The sequence below is a fragment of the Balearica regulorum genome, chromosome 1 (assembly GCF_011004875.1).
Source record: "Balearica regulorum gibbericeps isolate bBalReg1 chromosome 1, bBalReg1.pri, whole genome shotgun sequence".
Classification (NCBI taxonomy): Eukaryota; Metazoa; Chordata; class Aves; order Gruiformes; family Gruidae; genus Balearica; species Balearica regulorum.
Window position 1 is genome coordinate 14499584 of NC_046184.1, and position 21414 is coordinate 14520997.

The window sequence follows — 21414 nt, forward strand, 5'->3', positions numbered from 1 at the left end:
GTTTTTTACTTGGGAATTTTGGGAGTTTCTTTAAAGGAAAGCAAGGAGTAGACAAGTAGATACTCTAAGTGTCTGATCGTCTTGGCACCTTTTCCAACTTGTCCTCTCACTGAACCAACACAATTCTCTTTTCCTACTTTCTCTTCCTGATTGAAGACCTTTCTTGCCTCCCAAGAAGAGGGAGCCTGGGGGAGCCCTGAGCCCCTCGAGCCCAGCGGCACGCCGTGACAGCGGGTGAGCAGGCACAGCACACGAGCACCGCTTGGCACCACGCGAGCCTCCAGCATCAGCCAGAACGCACACAAAGGTATATTAAAGAGCCATTTGCTGACTGTTCACCCTGTTCACTATCAAACACCTTCTGAAGGCATTTTTAAACACTTCTACAAAATTGTAATTTGAAATGTATCTCGTCTTTGCACTCATTGAAAATAAGTTGATGTGTCAGTTGGAGGCTGGCATCAACCATTTTTGGATGATTGGTTTCAAATCCTCTAATCAGCTTACCGTCCAAATAATTGAGCTGTGTGTTGGGGAAGGCCCTTTGAGGCACGAGTGAAGACATCCTCCCTCCAGCCCCGGAGCAAAATTAGAGCTGTCATTTCCAGCCCCCCGCATTGCCTGCACCTCCTGCAACAGCCAGCCAGAAGCTGCTTCATTTGCCCAAGAAAATCCTGACCCCCAACTCCCTAGTGCATGTGTAGCTAACAGCATTGCAGGGCACCTTTACTTTTCTGAGAAATATTGATTAGTTTACATGTAGATTGGAAGCTAAGATTTAGATCTATATTTTTCTTCTATTTCATAAAAAATCATAACCCTCACTAAACTACTCTTACCAACCACTCTACAAAACAACAGGAGACACACTGTGATCCTCATAGAGGGAGCCTAACTCAGAAGTGGTACAAATAGCAAGGAAAATATATACATTAGTATGGGCTAGAACAACGAATGCAGAGTGAGATTTTTTACTTGCACAGGCAGCCCATAATGGGCTTTAAAATAAGGGTGGCATCCTGTGAGGTGATTTCATCCCATGCTGTCCTTGCTTAAACGGAACAAATTATTGCTTGCCAATAGGGATGATACAGCTGCCAGCTTCAGCGCTCCCTTCCTGGCCATCCCACCTGGTGCAAAGCCCCCTCAGGAGGGTGAAACGCCAGTTTGCACTAGAAAAAAGGCACTGACAAAGTTTGCCCTTTCCCCCTGAGCTCACACCTCCCCTGTCTATCCTGCCCAGGACACCTGCCTCCTCCATCCCCCTTTCACAGCCCTCCCTCGTTTCCAACAGCTAAAGGAGAAATGGGCTGGGAGCTCTGGTTTTCTCTTCTCTCACAAACTAGCATGCCCTGGTTTTTTATATCTTTCCTTTATTATCTTCCTTTTATTATCTTCCCTTATTTCCTAGTTCTCTGTAATTACATACTGGGACATCAAACGGTGAAGCAGGGACTGCTCTTGAAGGCTTTTATAATTAGCTTTTCTATTGTGTCCTCTAATACCTCCTCTGGCTTTAGACTTACTTTTTTCTGTTCACAACCTCCTGAACATATGGTGGTAAATATGCAGCATGCTGTGAGCTTCACCTGGAGTCTACTTACAATATATCTGCAATGTAAATAACAGACTTCGTGTCAGTCAATTAATCACACACCAGTGGTTGGCAGAGGGCAGGCAGATTGCAGGAAGAGAAACTGGAAAGTGGTGTCTTGATCAGCGTTGGACTTCAAGTATTAAATACTACCTAAGCCAGCGTGCTTCTGTGATATCATTGCTTTTGCCTAAAAATACTCTGTTACAATTGCAGTAGACATTGCTTGATATCATAACAACTCAATTCAAGGCCAAATTCTCTACTCATTAGGATCACTTTGATAACATTTCACCCACTGGAGTCATGAGTCCATTTCCACCAGCACAGAATATGACCCAAAAGCAAACTTCACTCAAAAAATAAATTAAATTTAAAGTGATCCCAGGATGATGCACAAAATTTAAATATTATCATTCCTGTAAAACTGTTTCTTTTCAGTAACACTAATTCAAATTAATTACTTTACAGACGTGTTTTATTCTTGTTTTTGCCAGAACGCAAATGAGAAAGACAAAGTATGTTTTTTACCTGATTCACTTTATTTTTTTCCCCTGTACTCGGCACTGGTGAGGCTGCACCTCGAGTGCTGTGTTCAGTTTTGGGCCCCTCACCACCAGAAGGACATTGAGGTGCTGGAGCGTGTCCAGAGAAGGGCAACGAAGCTGGTGAAGGGTCTGGAGCACAAGTCTGATTTTCTGTTCTGCATTAAAACCCTCCTCATTCCCATGGAGGACAAACGAAAATACAGAAATAAATCACCTAATATTTAAACAGACTTGGGTGGAGCACAGCATGAAAGTTAAGACCTAATAGGAAGAATTTTTCTAACGACAATAATAATCTCATTGAAGGCAATGGGATTAAATAAATAACCTGTTTACAGCTAAGATTCTCCCATGTCTCACTGTACCTGGCACAGGACTCATCTCCACCAGGGCCCCTGCCTGGGAAGGGCTTTGCCCCAAGTCTGGCTTCATGCAAGGGGATAAACAAGCACGCTCAGCCACCCTCCTCCCATCTTACACTGCTGCAGTTCAGCCCTGCAGGTCTCTGGGGGGGGTTCTGCTATTGCCTTCATTCTATTTCTTCTGAGACTTTATTCCCATGGGGATCATTACGCCCTTTCTCCGCAGCCGCAGAGGCTGCCCTTTGCATAAATCTCCTCTTTAATCAGGAGCCAATGAAAAACTTCAGGGACTAGATCAACCTTGGCTTAAAAGCCACTGACTTCTGATGGTCACCAGAAGAACTGGTTATATGTCCAGGACAACAAATTATCCCCCAGATATGACTAGAAACCTAAACCGCACTGCTGTTCCTAAGGGCTTTGCTGCAAGGGTGGGAGCAGAGGCAGGTGGGGCACCTCATCCCGCCAGGGACCCCTGCTGTCCCTCATCCGTGCCCATCCCAGTGGAGGGGGCCTCTCTCCCCATCACTGCCAACCTTGGCTTGGCCAGGACAGGGCCACGCAGCCTAGCAGCCCCCAGGCCATCCTGAACATGAACCAACCCTGAGGGCAGCCAAGCCCTGATGGATGCCTAATGCCTGTGGCTGGGATCCACGGGTGACGCTGCAGTAGAGTAGTTTTTATTTTCAGTGGGAACATAAAAACTATTTTCGGTGGGGATCAGTGCCTCGTTGCTAAATCCCCGTGTCTGTAGGGTATAGCAGAGTCTTACTGAGGTGTTTCTGTGCCTGGGGCATGTGCAGGGTCCCTCTCTGCGTGAGTTCTCCTGGGGTTAATAAATAGCCAAGCTGACCCAATTGTCTTCAGTTTCGGTGAAGGCATTACCCTGGGTCTTCTTCCTCTGCTGGCTGCCAATTTCCACCAAGCTTTCAGGTATCTGGCATTTTTGAGACCTGTATCCCTATGTTACGCTTGATTGAAGTTAACACATTCAAACAGGAGGAGGACAGACAGCTTCTGAGAGTGCCTTAGAAAAGATACTCTTCACATAAACTTGCTTCAGGGACAAACACATTTATTTTCAAGCATAAGCATGAAGAAAGGGCAACCACACCACAGCAATGTGAAGAGAGTTTATTGAGCATATTGGTATACAACATCTTGCTATGCCAATGAAAATAGCACCAAAGCAACAGACGCAATAAATACATATAGGGACATTTTAATATTATGGACATGACTATGCATTGGACCTAATAACATGAGTAAAGGGAAGATGGCTAAAGGATGTACAAATGCTAGCAAAGTTCATTTTTTAAAAAATATTTTAGAGAACATTTGTTTGAAGAGTTGAAATGGGCAGTGCAAAAAGCATACACAGCCCCAGGAACGGCCAGGTCATACATCGAGCTTCCAGCCCCAAAGGAGGGACAGGTGAGGCTGTGTCCCCAGCCTGGCCCCCAGGACAGGAGGGGCTGGGCAGCCCTTCCCCGTGGCACTGGGCAGCTCATTGGGGAAGCAGGGCAGCAAATTCAGAGCTTCTCAGCCCAGGCCAGACCCGACCTCCCCTTCCAGAGCAAGCGCTGTCAGTTCCTGGCAGGCGGACACACTGCCTGCAGCCAGATGGACTCAGGGCGGCTGAGAAACCAACGGGTGGAAAAGCCAGCACTCAACATACCTGGGTCTCCATATCTCCTTGATTCGCCCTCCAAAATAAAGCATTTAATTTTGACCTGCATAGCACTTTTGGTGCCAGTGTAGTACCTTGCACCACTGGCACGGCCACAGGCTCTTGTGGACTCAGGCCGTGTCCAGCCCACGGGGGGAACATGGCTGTGGGTTAACACCAGCTCCAGCTCTGCCTCAGGACAGACCAGACATTCCACGCTGCAGCCCCCACTGGATTCAATTCAATCAAGGGGCTTTTTTCTCTGCACAGGACTTGACCAAGGAGCTTGAGTTGGAAACAAAGACAAGCCTCAAAGCAGAAGATCTTCTAATATTTCTAATTTAATTTATAATCGTAATGCTTTTACTCTTAACAGATAAAGTAAGTAAGATGGTGTTGTGATTAAGGTGCAGAATATCTAATTAGAGAGGTGCATAAAAGGAAATCAAGGAGTGCTATCTATCAGGAAGATAACTGTAAAAGGATCAAGTCTTCCCCCATCCTCACTATAAATCTTTCACTGAGAAGAACTACTAGGATATAAAGAACAAGAATTTAAAAAAAAAAAAAATTAAAAAGGAGACATGTTAAACACTACCTAACAAGCTTCATGACATGAGCACAAAAGTCTTAAATTCAATGTCATAAATTCAATACCATCAAAAGATTCAGCTACTATGTCCTTAGAGACAGTACTGTGTAAGTCAAGCACAATATTAAAAGACACTGAAATCTTTAATGTATGTTAAATATTTTAAATTCATAGATCTGATTCACAGAAATATCAGAGAGGCAACATCAACCATTTTTGCCCTGTCACAATTTTTATAGATGTGCCACAGTTTCTGCAATTAAAAGATGGCCCAAACATTTCTAGAAAATGGATGAGCCGGAAAACTGCCCTTGTGGACATGATTGCATGCAATCACTATGCCCACTCCAATAAACACACCCAAATATGCCAAGATGAATACCTGCATACGTTTAAATTACCACTTTGAAGGAGATTAGATTTAAGGCACCCCACCTATTCCCAGAGGCAGCATGCAGTGATTATTCCTTACAGGTATTTTCATGGGGAAAATACCTTGTTCAAACATACTGAATGTTGTGATGCTGCCATATATAAACCCCTCTCCTTTCAGTTTCACATTTAGGGCACATAAGCCTTTATTTTCTGTTTAAATGTACTAATCTTCTTAACGGTATAATCAAGCGTCTAATATATAATATTATCAGTTTATATTTAGAAGGAATAACCGTCACGTTAGTGGTGACAGACATATCTCTCCATTCATCTGACTGAATTACCCTGGATAAATCCCTTTCCCCAATTCATTTCTGCAGAGACAGCAAGCAGCTTTATTTTATTTAAAAGCAAATCATACAGTTGCAAGATATTTATAGTTAATATGTAAAAATCCTGCTTTAAGTTTGAGAAACATTTCTTTAGTACTCCATTTCTCACAGGAAAATGTTCCAGTTTGTAGCTTTTTAAATAACACAGGATTTTGCAGGCTACAGATTTAACAAAAGGTATTCCTACAGTGAAGTCGGAAAAACTTAGATTATATTTGCATCCTTCCACAGCTTTGTGTTCTTGGAAAGTAAAAATGAGCCTGAGCCTTTGGGTACATTTAAATAAGTTTATATTTAACAGAACTCTTTTTTTTTTTTTCTTTAAGCAGAACTGAGAGATCTCTGAGTAATTCCTAATGCCTGCCCAATATATTACCAGCTTTGTACCACATAAAAGGTGCCCCCGCCCATACAAAACCTAAGCCAGATCTAAGCCACAGAAATGTGGTCTTCCTAGGAGATATTAAAAGGGGATTTTCAAGACACCAGACAGTTGGGCTATCTTTTGGCATACGATAGGAATTACATTAGGCCTGCCATGACACAGACAGTAAGCATAATAAATAGCTGCTAAATACCCAGGATCCTGAGATATATATTAAGTTCTCTGCCATCCCACTCACATATATTTCCTTGTTGCACCTCTTCTGAATCTGAAGAGCACATTAAATTAGCCACCCAACATGTATAACTATTTATCCCAGCAGCGATCTGATTGCCTGCAACAGAAAACCTCAAGAAGCAACAAAACAGTGAGGTATGTAACAAAGGATGTCATGGAATACGCTCTTAAGTGCATAACTGAAAGAAATTTATGGTTATACTTTCATTATACCTAAACATTTCCAGACTGTTCAAGAGAAATAGAGGAAATGTGATGTGTTGTTAACATTCATTCCTAGTTTGCCTCAATGGTAAATACCTATACAAGGTACCAGCAAGTAAAACCCTGAACTAAAAAAGCCATCAAATTCTGGTATAGCTAATTGCAAAGGCACCAATCTCTCTTTATACCAAAGCACAGTGTTCTTAACATAAAAAAAGCACAAAGAAGATGATTCCCCTCTAATTCAAATTCATTACAACCACTCTGCATGCTAAACATCATAAACACATGTTAAATTCAGCAGAAAAGATGAGAACTGAACTGGCACGCAGCTGGAACGTCATCCAGATTGTCTGACCGGGGCATTTTTTTCCTACAAATACATCTGCCTAGCAGTTTTGGGGGGAGTTACTAGATGGAAGCTGTTGATTCAGCTACATTCTCTGAGCAATGAGCCCAGCTCTTTCAAAAATTAGTAAAATTTTCAAGAGAATAGAGCTAAAGCTTGTCCTGCCACCCAAGGCGTCTCATCACTCATATTACATGATACACCAAGAAGCTGTGGGCTTTGCTGGCACTGATCCTCCTTCATGGGGACCACGGTCCTCCTCCGCCCTGGAGCATTAAAAACTGGAGTGCTCCAAGGTGTCAGACAGAACATGCAATTTTTGTTTGTCAACAATTTGGCCAGTCTGAAGATTTGAGGTACTATGCTACTAGTGTCTGTATGAGTTCTGCACCTGGTAAAAAAATCTGCATGCTCTAGAGAAAATACATCAATTAGAAAAAAAAGGTTCCCTGTTTCGGACTGTTTGCATGTAGAGAATACTTGGTAACTGCAACAAGTGCAGGCTTTGTAAATCTGGAATGAAAGGTTAATAGTTACGGTGCAAGTCACTCAGTAGTGTTTCTTAGCAGTTAGTGATGTGCAATCGGAAGAAATATTGTACTGCAATTAATTTTACAATGTGTTTTCTCAAATGGAAAATGTTGCAAATAGCAGGAGAATTTGCTCTCTACGGTAATCTCACTAATTGGGAAAAAGGCGCTTGGGGGGAGTTGGACATTGGGGTTTTGGGCAAGGTCCCAGAATAAGAGTAGCCAGTGTGTAATATACCACCTCCGCTGCTCAAAGACAGTTTAGAGTTTAAGAAAACAATTTGTAGTAAGAAAACAGCCAGATGCCATCGCATTGGCTTTCCCTTGGTGATGAATGGCATGAAAGCTCCCTAACATCTGCTACCACTTGATGAAACAAAACTTACATCTCTTTGAGTGAAAAGGTCTGCAGATGCTCACTGGAGTAATCTGGGCTGCCTGAGGCTGGGGAGGGACCGGTGCTGCCAGCCCCGGCCAGACCCGCACCTTTTCATCGCCACTGGTTGAGGCAAATTCTGCAAACATCGCAGCTCCGCTGTAACTCCGTAATTTTCACTCTGCATTAACTATGTATTGAAGGAAAAGCACAGCAGCGAAGAACACAGGGGATCATTTCCCTGAATGAAATAAACCTGCATCTCTCAAAGCCAATTTCCACATCTGCTCTGAGCGGTTCATTTCTATTTGAGGTGGGCAGCCCTGTAAATATTATTCCTTGAAAAAAAAGATCATTTTAGAGACATGAAGGCCTATTTGTCTAGCTAAATGAATGCCAATTCTATAGATGCATTACAACGGGTTTTCAAGTTTGGAAGCAGAAATATCCTTTTACTGTAGACATCCAGAAGGAGCCAAGTGACAGACCTCCTCTAAGTCTTTTTTACTGAACACTGAATCAGGGAAAAGATTCTGCTGAAAAAGAAAACTGAACAATGACTAGATGTAAAGGAAAATGTGGTTAACATATACATCAGAAGCCACATAGCAACCTCAGGTATCATTCTAGAAAACATGAGTTTGTTACCTTGGAAATGTCAGTATTGCTACCAACTGCACTTCGGTGCCTTAAAGAGCGAATTATTATTCTGTAATTTATTTTGGGAACAAACGCGAGGAGAGAAGTGAAGGTTACTTGTCTGAATTGGATCTGTTCAGTGGCCGGAAATTAAATGGTCAACTTGTCAGAAGTAGAACTGTTCAATTTTTGGTTCAGTGACCAAAATGAAAAGAAAAAGAAAGAAAAAAAGATCAGCTTGGGTTAACACAAAAGGAGAAGTACTGAGGGGTTTAGCACAAAAAAATAAATTAAAATATCAGTTAGGTCAATATGAAAATCTTCAATGAACCCAGAAAAATTAGATAAAGAATTTTGTTCAAGCAGAAAAGTCTCAATTCATTTTCTGATTATGCAGCTAACTTCTTTTCTTTTTTTCACAGTCAGTTTCACAATTAAGATATTTTTCCAAAACAAAAATCAAAACTTTGTTTTGAAAATATCAGTAACATTTTTCAAATACTTCGCTTCCCCCCATTTTCCATTAAAGCATTTACCAAATTCTACTCAAATACATTATCAGTTTTTATCCTTCGCAAAGCCAGATTTTAAATGAATTCACTACAAACATGGCAATTGCAGCTGAATCAATTACAGAGTCCTGTCTTTCATGGAAGAATACTATCAGGTTGAAAACCTATCTGACAGGGTATCAATCATCAGCAAATCAACCATAATAATTGGAATGATAAAAATGTTTGCCAGAGGTTTTTGATCTTGGTACTAACCAGAATGAGGTTCTGAAAGCTACAGACTTTTTGGGCCAGAGTCAGAAGAATTGCTCTATAAAAATGTTTAACGCTGGAGTTTAGCCAGACATCCCTTCTTTCAAATGTACTAGGAAGGTTTTTTTACAGCACTTTATAGTTCTGACTCTTTAATTTCTGTACCTGGTATCCCCACAAACTGCTGCACTGCAAGGCTGGGCAGCACTTTGTTAAACCAGGATCTTTGCCTTGGCCACTTGTGCTGTTTTGTTTCTCTCTGCAGTTCTTGGTATCGATAATCATTTCATCCAGTGTCCAGATGAATGTGTCTAATTCTGGAAGGAGGATTGTTTTTTTCTAGCAGTGCATTTCCCCCGTGAGATAGGAACACTGGAAGGTTATTGTGGCCTGGAAACCACAGCTTGTTTAGCCAGAAAGATAAATATTATCTGTATTTCTTGTTCTTTCCTATCTATTGTATTGTCCTGGGAAGCAGTGGGAAAAGTGGAAGGCAAATGGCAGAGACCTTGCCAAGCCCCGTGATGAATGACTCCTCACATCCCAGGGCCTGACACGACAAGAGGCCACAGAGGGTCGTGCTGCTGTTTTCAGATGGTACAAAGGCTGGTCACCTACTCATCACTTTCGGTTATAGCGCAGGAAGAGCTCTCCCCGGTGCAGGACCTGCATGGGCAGACCCAGCTCAGCCATGAAGAATTGCTCTGCAAGAGTACGGGCAACATACACAGGAAAACAGTTTTCTGTGTCATTGCTAACTCATTTATGAATATTCTACGAGACGGGTTGAACGCTGTGACCACAAAGTACCTCTCAGCCACAGAGAGAAGAATATTCCCAGATTTCTCTAAGTCTTCTGGCCAGTGAGCGTTGTGTGCTCTCCCTTTTCCCTTTTCCTTCCCTCCTCTCTGCTATGCTGTGCACAGCACATAGACAGACCATCAGCTTTCACAGTCTCCCCATACGTTCCCAGGGAACATCCTACATACCCTACCTGTGGACAGCCAACACACAGATCCCTTCAAACCCAAGCTGGGGCAGGCCAGGAACTGCCTGCGGATGCAGTGCAGCAGGATGAGGAGGGGAAAACAGCATTTGCTCCCAGAAACATGCCTGTGCATGAAATGGAGCTTGCTTGTCGGATTTCTCTCTGTGAACTGGGGCTTTGCTTCTTTGCCAACTTTTGATTATCTTACTGCATTCTCAGAAATGACATCGGGGGGATGGAAAGAGGTAAAGAGTCAGGCCCCTTACGCTGTGTGTTCTTCATCAGCTGGACCACTCTGCGTACAGCCACACGATGGCCAGGGGCTGGAGGGGGGAGGAAGGATTGTGTGCCAGTGTCTGATCACCCATGGCAGCGAGGAACGATGAGCTGGACAGCAGGAGACACGCTGCAGCAGCCACAGCCAGAGGTGGGGTTGGCAGGCAGACCCTCTTCTTGTCTTTGAGCTCCATCAGGTCATACCCGTTTATTTACAAAACTATCCTTCAAGCAGGCACAGGGAGGAATAAATAACTCTGGCTAATCTGAGGCAATCATAGCTTTGCTAAGCATGGTGTTAGAGCTCCTAGCTCTCAGTCTGGTTCATAAATCGATCCCCTCAGCCCGATGTGTACGGCCCTGCCTCCTGTGGGAAACGAGCAGCTACAATTGAGTGTATGTGTGAGTAGTGAGTAGATGCCATTGAGGGAAACACACATAGATCTTCAGCCCCACCTCTGATGATTAATCTGCTTACCCTGCCAAGAAAGAGCAAGGGCACTGCCACTTCCACCCCATGTTATATCTTGCAAAACCAAAGGGACATACCAGCAACCACCCTGCATGTTTGCATGTCCTCAGGCTTCTGCCTCAGGCGGAGACACGGCAATAGGTTTACACATAGCTGCACAAGTATTTCCAATGCCGACTGATCCCCTACACCCAGAAGGCTGGGTTTATTAATAACACTTCTCATCCACCAAACCTAAATCAAATTTTACTCTGGGCATCTCAATCAATGACTCTGAACTGTCCCCTGGATCCGCTCCGTCCTCTGAGTAGGCAGAGAGGAGGAGGGGAGGAAGGATGGGGCTGGAGGCACATGGGGCCACCATCCATCTGACGTCCTCCCCCACTGGCACCTAGCCCTTCAGCAGGGAGATGGGGACAGGCTCTCCCCTATGTTGGAACACCACCTCCCTCTTGGGCAGCAGGGCAAGGCATCCCCCCAGAGAGGGTCTGTGGGGTCCATGGGTCCCACTGCGGGGCTGGATACACCCCATGGTGTTTATCACCCCAGGGCGTGGGACACTGGGGCAGCACTTGGACACAGCACTGGAGCACTTGGACAGTTCAGACAGAAACCTGCAGCACACATAATTTTATGAAGAAGGTCAATGTAGAAGTCTGAAAGAAGAGGTTTTTTAAAACTTAAGGTAGTGCAGGGTAAAACTTGCACCTGAAGGGAGATGGATTTGTCACCTGCTGTCACTCAGGGCTCTTGCAGGTTGAACTTCAACAGACACAGGCTGGAAAAGCGCCATTGATTTCACCCCCCGAGGAGACACTTGTGAAACTCTCAGAACCAATATCAATATCAAAGAGCCTAGAGAGGAGCAGGGAACATCCTCTTCTGTTTTGTTTCCAGGATGAAAAAATACAGCAAGAGGGACCTTACAAAGACTGTGAAAAACAGCCTCCGCTTTGCAACAAAAGCCTTTTGGAACGTGTCTGAACTCCTCACCTGCTCCCCTGCAACTTTCACTGATGTCCAGTCCCCCAGACACCTCCTCCTTTCTAGACTGGGATGTTCACATAAAGGGCATTGCCTACAACAGGCGGTGAGCAAACACTACAAGGTAGCAGTCAGGGATGTCCTGATTCCCCGGGAAGATCAAGGATCCCACTGAGGTGGAGGGAGCGTTGTGGAGGTCACTACCGGCATGCAAAAAAACACTCACACCAACCGGTCTCCCCAAACAGAAAGCCATGCTGACAGCAGCAGGATGAGGGTGAATAGCCAACAGCTACAGTGAAGGGAGTCTGGAGTGACGCAGGTGATGCTGCGGTTGGTGAGACAAAGATCGAGCCCACAGGTGCCTCTGCCTGAAGCTAAGCTGAACCCAGCTGCCCAGGAAACACTGTGGTGCCCGGGAGGCATCAGCTGCTCCAGACGGTTGCAGGAGCTGCTGGCAGGGATCCTGTGGCCCTGTGCCCGGATATTGGGTGCCATCTCCAGCCCCAGCCAGGACCTCTCCAGCTGCAGAAGGACATAGTAATGGCCAGTCCTGGGCTATGGAATAAATGGGCATGAACCCTAACGGCGCTCACAAACCCCAGTGCTCCCTCTCCAAGCAGGACGCACACCTCCCTGACATTGCCTTATTTAAGCCAGTGGCCTTATTTAAGCCTTTGCCTTATTTAAGCTTATTTGGCACTGTTAGGTTTACTGTTGGACTTGATGATCTTATGGGCCTTTTCCAACCTAAATGATTCTAGGATTCTAGAAGCCAAACACTTAGTGATATATATATATTAAACCAAAACAAAACCTTACCACCCCCACCCCCCACCCCCCCCCCAAATTCCATGACACTGCTCTTCCCCTTAGGAAAAGAGTAAAAACTGTGTTGCCCATGAGCACTGCAGGAGGGTGGACCTGGGAGAAGGTCCCAAGGGCATGGACCAGGGGGCTCTCTGCCTCCATGACATCATCAGCATCCTCCATTGTCCGTCAGCACAGCCCAGCCCGCACTGCGTGAGCTGCGTGACACACGCTACGACTTTCATTTTCCAGGACTGACCTGAGGGGAGGGTTATCAGAGGAAGACCTCAGGCTTAACAAGAAGGCATTGACTGACAAACTGGGAAGGCCTTCTCCACAAGCAATCTGTTCTTGGACTTTGACACATGTTAAAAGTTGCACTGTCAGAGTTTGTCCTATGTTTATCCCAGAGGCTACAACTGGGGGAAAAAAAAAGTGGGAATTACACAAATATTCCAGACACACATTTGCACTCTGTGCACCTTTCATGCCCGATGAAAAGGCAGGAAATGTTAACACAAAGAAAGGAAGCATGTTAAAAAGACTGAACCTTTCATCAGAGACCATTGAAATTCTCATAACAAGGAGTGGTATGAAAGGTTGCTTATTCTCAGAGGTAAGACAGTGCCGTTTCCTTCCCTGTCCATGCAGCAAACACTCATGACAAATCTAAACCGCAGCTGTAGGGCATGAGACACACAAAGCAAATAAAGGTTGCATCTGAATCCATCTCAGTTGTATCACCACGGCTATTATCAAATTGAAAATCATACTTCAACCAGTCAATATGCAAATACTGTAGTATTGTGCTATAATAAAATGCTAGAGTATTTCAGAAGCAGTGGCCTTCAAAAATCCGGATCAAGGGAACAATAAGGAAAATGAGAAATGCTGCCGGTCTGACGGTCTCACCCTGTTCTACCTAATGAACCAACACGGGTTTGGTGGAATAATCAATGCGGGAAACATTGGAGAAATGTACTACATGTCACCACGGCACAGTAACCTACTTACAAATCGTTTATTGGTCAACTTAGGTCTTGATGTACAAGGTTCATACTTTGTTTTACATATATCTATTTCTATCTAATTGCAATTATTCATTATTTACAAGAAAAATATTTTTTTTCATTTCTACTTAAAAGCTGTTAATATGAACAGATTTTAGCAATGAACTCCACAGATAAATTATGCAGATTCCAAAATATGTCCTTTAAACACAGAAAGCAGATAATACATGCAATATCCCCATCGAAACAGTACTTTTGCACCCCTTCACCATTTATAGGTTTCCTTTCTTCCTTGACTTCAATTCTGGGCACCATGCTATGGGAAAGGTCTGTGCACACACACGAGCTCTCACACCAAGCTCTGGGCCTCGGGCGGTGAGCTCACTGAGCCAGAGATCATTTTTTTAATGTATACAGACGTGCCCAGAGTAGTTTGCCCTATGCAGACCCGTAATACCAACAATACCGTTTCTGTCCTACAGTCAGATGTCACCTGGCAAATGTGGGTCATGCCGGCACGCTGCGCTGACTTTGATTTCTGTTATTTGGGGCAATCACATCTCCCTCACAGGGGGGAGCAGCCCCCTGACGGGGGGAGAAGGGATTTGACCAGATATTACATCTCTTCTGCAAATTTGCGAGAGAGGCTCATTTAGGCCTTTGTGGACCTTCTACCTCCTTTCATCAATCCCGTGCCTGACCACATCTTTGGCCAAGCCATCTGCCGACTTCTTATTTGGCCCAGGAATTAGAGCGAGACAGCTGAACCCGTTAAAATTTAACGTCTTCCCTAGCAAAACATGGTTTGTAAGAGACTGTAAGCTGTGACCTTGTCTACCTTTTTGTTTTAAGGTTGGCATCCTTCATCAATTTCTGCTGAAGAGATCTTAAAAGCATGACATTTTAGAATGTGCAAAGACGTACCACACGAACTCTGGGGCAAGACAAGAGCTTCAGAAACACAGACAATCCATTGGCCAACGTCAAGATTTAGAAACCCACATTCACTCAAAAAAGCACTAAATAAGGCTCAGACCTGACAAATTCAAACAGACCATCTAAAGAACAGGCCACAGTACACAGAAGTCACCCTTGCTTTTGCAAAGTTCCATTTATGCAAGAAAATCCTAAATACAGCAGAGCATGGCCAGGGTGCACTCTGGGGCAGTTGGTGGATGAGGACATTTTTAGTAAGCACCAACCCCAGATGGCATCGTTGTGTGCTACGAAACCCTTATGCAGCTGCAGGATATTGCTAAGGACTTCAGAGGAAAGAAAAGACTTGAAGACCAAGGGGCTTCCCCATTCTTAACAACTCCCTCTCTTTTGCTACCTATTGCCAGCCTCACGTTCTTAATTTAAGTGTCCCTTAAGATTTACAGAATAATCCCTGAAGGAAACAGGACTCCCATGAGCAAAAATTTTTACATGCCTCTTTAATTTAAAACAAAAACTGCTGGAAGTCTCCATTCTTCCAAAGATCAGAGGACGGTCTAAGTGGATGAGATGAAAGTCTTTAAGGGAACACCCTGCAAGAGACTCAAAAAGCTGACCTGCTTCTCAGGCTGGTGCTGGAAAACATGGACCTGCTCTTCTGTTACCAATACACCATCACTAACACCACCTCCTGTGCTCTCTTTACGTCTAACAGCTCACAAAAAGTTTTCTACACTCCAGCATAACTGGTAGAGGAAGTATTTGCAACTGAGTTCCTGTGACTCTCATAATCCTGTTTACACCTTAAGCAGCATCATTACTTACTCTCCAGTTATTTTCTCTCTTCCCCTCCCTCACTTGGAACTCCAACACCTTTTTATTTTTTAATAATCTGAACAGTAAGAATTTACAATGAAAATGCCCACTAGATCAAGTGGGTACCAGAAATGTAAGTAACCCTAATGAAAACAGATACTAAGTCATGATCTGTGTTTCTTAAACACAGCGGTTAATAACAAAGGTGGAATTGGCCAGACATTAAACAACTTTTTATCAGTGCTGAAAGAGTGCCTAACTACCACTTAAAATAGTTGAAAACTTATTTTTACAACCTATCAAAATAATGGTTCTAGACAATATACAGTATATCTAAGAATAGTAACAGTCATTGATGGAAACTGATAACATTTGGGGACTGAAGGTTAATCCGTTCTGCGAAAAAAAAAAAAAAAAAGAAAAAAAGGAACAATGGAGAGTGAAATAGAAACTCAAGTCTCATTAAAGAAAACTATTTTAAGGGCAGAATTATGAGGTTTAACATCAATCATGGGAAAACAGTTCAAAGTTGTTCCTAAAACATCTAAATTTGAAACCTTGGGAAAAAGGCACTGTTCACAGTGACAGCAAAAAAAAATTTAAGGGGTCAGAAAAAAATAAGGTATAAAGGTAATCCGTTTGTATTTTTTAAACACTATGCATTTGACTGTTCATTTTTAGTTTTATGTGATTAAGGGCAGCAAGGACTCAATGTTCAGTCAAGTTTATTCTTTTTTCTTCATGCATTTCCCATGTACTTATCTGCCCATAAACGATGGTACATGCTCTCAGCACTGAAGGAGAATTGACATGGATAATCAAAACTGACCGCAGATTGGAAATAAACCCAAAACAACTTGCATAAAAAATTTCAATATATAATGTTGTTGGGGATTTTTTTCCTGAAGAAATTATATTCTGCTCTGCAGATTACAGTGGAAAGCCCAGGAGGAAAACAAAACAGGATCATTGCTATCTAACAGCAAAGCTCTGAGCAAGCCAAGCGGGCCCTGATGCAGCTCTCCAAACACACGACCACCACTTGTCTGGAAGGAAGCTGAGCAGGTGCCTACATTAAACCAGGCCACACTTTGTCAGTTTGCATCTGAGCAAGTGCCTAAGTGCTTTGCCAGCTGAAGGACCTAATTAAATTTGAAATAAGCTAATTCAAGGAATAAAAGTCTGCCAAAGGTAATAAAATTGTTTACCGATTTATCAAGGCAGTCCTGTATATAAAAGAGCGTATTTATGTGCAGCGTAGGTCTGGTCCTATTCAATCAATGAATGCATTTTTAAATATTTACTGATTGCAGGAATAGGGCCAAATCTGGAGTACTTTTAAGGGTTAGGGGAGAAGTGCTAAATCCCAATCATCTAATTTAACTACGTAAAGTAGGGAATATTATCGCCTTCATTTTACTGATGAAATTCAGGGGCACAGGGAAATAAAGTTCCGGATCTGGTGCGTCAGAGAAGCCTCTCACAGAAGCTCCCGTGCTCGCCTGGTTCCCAGGCAAGCGTCTTCTGCACCAGATACCTTTCCTCTCCCAGGGTGCGGGGCTGCGCAAGGGACAGTTGGGCAAACGGACGAGAGCCAGCGTCCCAGCTCCGCGGGATGCACAGTGGTTTGACTCCCACCCGGAGAGCCCAAAGAAACAGCTAAACAAATTAACAGAAAATTGTTGGCTGATTTTTCTTTAATCAGAATTTTTTTCTCATCCAGCCCTCGGCGTATGATTTCATCCAATTCGCTCCTCTTTGAACTCAGTGCTCTTGGATGCTGCTGTCACCCGGCCCTGCCGAATGAAGGGGCAGTAAGTGTAAAACGCGGCCTCAGTGGACCGTGCGAAGAGTTGGAGCAGTGTATTTTAATAAGCTCTCTGAGCAGGTGAATTTGCATTGTACATATGTAAATCTCCCTTTGTCTTGTGCTTCTGTACTGCACCTCAAAACTCCACCCCTGTGTCCCCACAAGACCATCTTTAAAGTTTGATTTTTAAATGCAAAATTCTCAACCAGTGCAGACTGGCATTTTTCAATAACATTAAACTGCACTATATAAAAGCCCAGACCACTTCAAATTATTTCTTCAGATTGTATACTTTGGATTTTTTTTGTGTGTGTGTGCTATATTTAACGTTGATAATTGTTGTATTTAAAAATATTCAAATGAGATATTTCAAAATAGCTAACTGAATAAGTGTGCTTAGCTCAAGGGTACATCTGCTGCACTGTGCATAGCAAGCAGGCAGTGCTCCTTCCCTTGTTTTGGCACAGGTAAGTGTTTAATCAATGCACAAAATTGGGGAAAAAAAAAAAATTACCATTGCAAGTTAGAAGTAAGATATGAGGCTGGCTCACATCGGGGTGTACCTACATCTTGTGCTGTGTAAACAAATCAGTTTTCAAGTTCAGTCTGTGGACTTTCTTCTGTGTTCATAAGAATTAGCACGATCCTTTGAACGCATCCAGGTTTTTTATTCTTTCTTAATACAGCGGCTCTAAAAGATACCCTGAAATGCTTTAACTGCAGCCCCCGGGGCAGATGTTTGCCGCTGGCAGTGATGACACTGAGGGCAGAGCAGCGCCAACACCGCCTGCTTTCAGACGGAAAAGCGCAAACCACGGTGCAAATTTCAGACGTGCAGCAGGACTAACAGAACCACCGGGCAAGGTGCAGCTCCCAGCAGCTTACCGACGCGCCGGGCCGAGCCCCCCGGGCCGCCGCCGCGCACCTGCGCAGGGCTGGCCGCGGGGAGAAGCGCAGGGCGGCTCCGCAGCGCGCAACGGCTGCGCGGGGGCGCGCAGGGCCGGGGGAGCTGCGCGCAACCGGGGCGCAAGGGCAGCAACGGCCCCGCAAAATCGCCAGGCGCCCCGTGAGAGCAGGTAAAAAAACCCGAGGCACAGAGGTATCGTCAGAGCCGCCGCGTTTTGCTCTGTCAGATGCAAAACAGCGACGGAAAATCCACCCGTGGCTACCTGAGGGGTCTGGGGCGTTTCTCTGCAGGCTGATATTTTAAAATTAAAACCCCTTTTTTAGAGGGTGAGAGGCAGAAGAGCATCCCCGGAGAAACGCCACACACCCACACCCACACCCCCGCTCTTCACTCTGCAGGGCTGAGGCAGCCGGGCAGCCCTGCCTGCACCCTGCCTGCACCTCTGCCTGCACCTCTGCCTGCACCCCTGCCTGCACCCCTGCCCGCAGCCCGCCACAGCCCCCTCTCCCCAGAGCAGCAACGGGGCTTAAACACCGGCTGCCGGCTGGAAAACACGGCAGCAGCGAGGTAAGGGGGCGATTCTGTTATTTGCGTGTCTGAACCACATTTTTAAAAATTGTGCAGGATGGAAATTCCAGCTTCTTTTTTTACCCTCTGCACATTTGTGGTTCAGCAGGTTGAATGCAATTTAACTGATCTGAGCGTGTATTATGGGCTGGAAGATATGGGGGTCTAAGGAAAAACCGAACCTGGTGAAGTCATGTAATTTCCTTGTGTGGTTTGTTAAAAAGGACACCAATATTTTAAAACCAAAACTTTCATATTAATTTGGTAAAACTATATTGTTAAAGGTTATACAAAGACAAAAACTTCAGGACCCCTTCGATGTTGTAAAAATGAATATTTGATGTGTTTGCATTTTTCTGTCTTTACAATCAAAAATTCAATCAGAATATTCACATGATTCAACGATTTTGTGATTTACCTAAAACTTAAATTCTGAGCAGGAATATATCAAAGTCAGAAGTTTAACTCCATCTTTAGCCAGGGATCATTACACAGTATCTGTTTCCGAGCAAGGCATCTTAAATAAATATATTTTTTTTTAGTTTTTCTGACTTTGTAACGCTTACTGCAGAATCAGATGTTATTATGTAGCATTGCAAACCCTCAAGCAGACACAAAGAGAGAAGCAGGATTAGCGACTGTACCTTTAAGCGGTCTCCCACGGCTAGGAATTAAAAAATGTTTCAGACACGAAAGTTTTCTATAGAGAGAAATGGTGACGAGGCAGTTGACCAGCACAGTTGCTGGTTTACAGGGGCACTCCGCGGCCGAAAGCAGTTTTCCACAGCAGGATGGAGCGTACCTGCCTGCGAGGCCGCGGTCAGCCCTGGGCTGTGCCCCTCACCCAGCACATCACGAAAGTAGAGACTCTACGTGCGTGAACAACTTTGCCTACTCTATCTAATTCTCCTCAGCCTGGGAGTTTACAAAAAGCCGGTGGTTTATTATTTCTGGGCACGACCTTCCATCTCCAAAGCCACCTGCGAGTGCCTGACCCACCGCTCCCGCCCGTGGCTGCTGCATCCCCTCCGCGGGGAGCAACACGGGGGCTGCCCCGGCCACGGCCGCGCTACGGCGGGGTCCGGGGTCCTTGCGAGGCCACATTTTGGTGACCCGCGAGTGGCAGCCGCCCAGCTGCGGCACCGCACGGCCACCGAGGAAAGGGTGATGCGCTCGGTGCAAGCCGGGTCCGAAAGCTACTGGAGCGGGACGGGGACAGACTTCCAGCAACTTAGGAGGGTCTGGCTGCGGCACTGGGCCGGTTAAAGAGAGGGGTCTCGGAATTTCCTCTGGCTCTGGCGCTTCGCAGGGGCCGCGCCGGGGCAGCGCGAAGCGCCGCTGCGACGGGGGCGGTCGGCGGTGACCCCCGCGCCCGGGCGGAGCGGCGGCCGGGGCAGGCGAAGACGGTCCCGCACGGCCGGGGAGCCCCGAGGAGCCCCTCGCCGGGGCTGACCTGGGGCACGGCAGCACGGCCGCCCGTTTCCCCGTCCAGGGCGCCCGCCCACCCCGTCCCCTGCGCGGCCGCGGGGCCGGGCTGCCGCTCCGCGGTGCGGGACCCTCCCCCCCCACCCGGGGCCGCCCTCCCGCCCGCCGCCGGGGGACGCGCAGCGCCGAGCACGGCGGGCGCCTCCCACCTACCGTGGTACTCCTGGCCGGGCACGTAGGCGGCGGGGCTGCCCGCGATGTGGAGGGCGATGAGCACCTCGCCCTGCTCGCCGTCGCCCTCCAGCTCGCCGTGGTGGGTGCAGAGGAAGAAGAAGGGCGAGAAGCGGGCGCGGGGGGCGGCCGCCCGGCCCGCCGCCAGCAGGGCACCCAGGGCGGCCAGCAGGCAGGGCCAGCCCCCGGGGACGCCCCGCCGCCGCTCCATGCTGCTGCCGCCGGCGCCGCTGGGGCATCCAGGGCACGGCGGGGCCGCCGCGCCGCTCCGCTCCGCACGGGACGGGGCGGGACGGGACGGGGCGGGCGCTGCCCCCCGCCGCGGCCCGCGGGAGTTCGTGGGGAGGCGGGAGCGGGGCGCGGAGCGGAGCGCGGGCAGGGGCGGCCCCTCCGCGCCCGCCGAAGGCTGCGCCGTCCCCGCCTGCCGCTGCCGGGGTGCGGGGCACGGAGCTGGGAGTGCGAGGGCTGGGAATAATTTATTTCCCCCGGTGTCGGGGTGGGAGGGAGGGGAAGGTCCCTCCCCTCCTCCTCCTCCTCCTCCTCCGCCTCCTCCGCCGCCGCCGCCCGCTCCTCCCGCTCCTCGCTCTGCGCGCCGGTGTGCGGTGCTGCCGCTGCGGGGACGCGGGCTGCGAGCTGGGCTCTGCTGCCCGGCCTTTGTCTGCCTCCGGGTCCCTGCCCCTGCCCCTGCGTCCCCGCCCCAGCTTCTGCCCCGTCTCTGCTCCTGGGTCCCAGCCGCTGCCACTGCCCCGGCCCCTGTCCCTCGTCCCTGCCTCAACACCTGACTCCCTGCCCCTCGCTCACTCCTTGCTCCCATGTCCCTGTCCCTCCGTCCCAACCCTTGCCTCTCTACTTCTATCTCTGTAACCATCATTTTGTCCCTTCCCTCTGTCCCGTTGCTCCAGCCCCTGTCCTTTTGCAGTGACCATCTGTCTTTGTCCCTCTGTCCCAGCCCCTGTGCACCTGCCCCTGCCCCAGCCGCAGCCCTGCTTCTGCTGTACCTGCACCCACTGCCAGGGAAGAGTGACATTTTTACTCACACCTTCTCCACTACCTTCTTCAAACAGATACACATGCACACGCGCCCCGGGAGGTGGGCCCTGCAGCTCAGGGAGGTCAGTGTGAGTCCCTGGGGAAAGCAGGTCCCGGGAGGGGGCTTCAGCCCCCCG

At 46.8% G+C, this 21414-nt stretch overlaps 1 protein-coding gene across 2 annotated transcripts in view; it reads right to left on the reverse strand.

The window, feature by feature from the left end:
* RELN (reelin) overlaps nt 1-20699 on the reverse strand; it is a 297263-nt gene extending 276564 nt beyond the window's left edge. For both annotated transcript variants that reach the window (XM_075738184.1, XM_075738246.1), the window contains exon 1: nt 20231-20699. In XM_075738184.1, coding sequence (XP_075594299.1) covers nt 20231-20459 — 229 coding nt within the window. In that variant the 5' untranslated portion in view covers nt 20460-20699. The remainder of the gene's footprint in view (nt 1-20230) is intronic.
* Between the last annotated feature and the right edge of the window lie 715 nt (nt 20700-21414).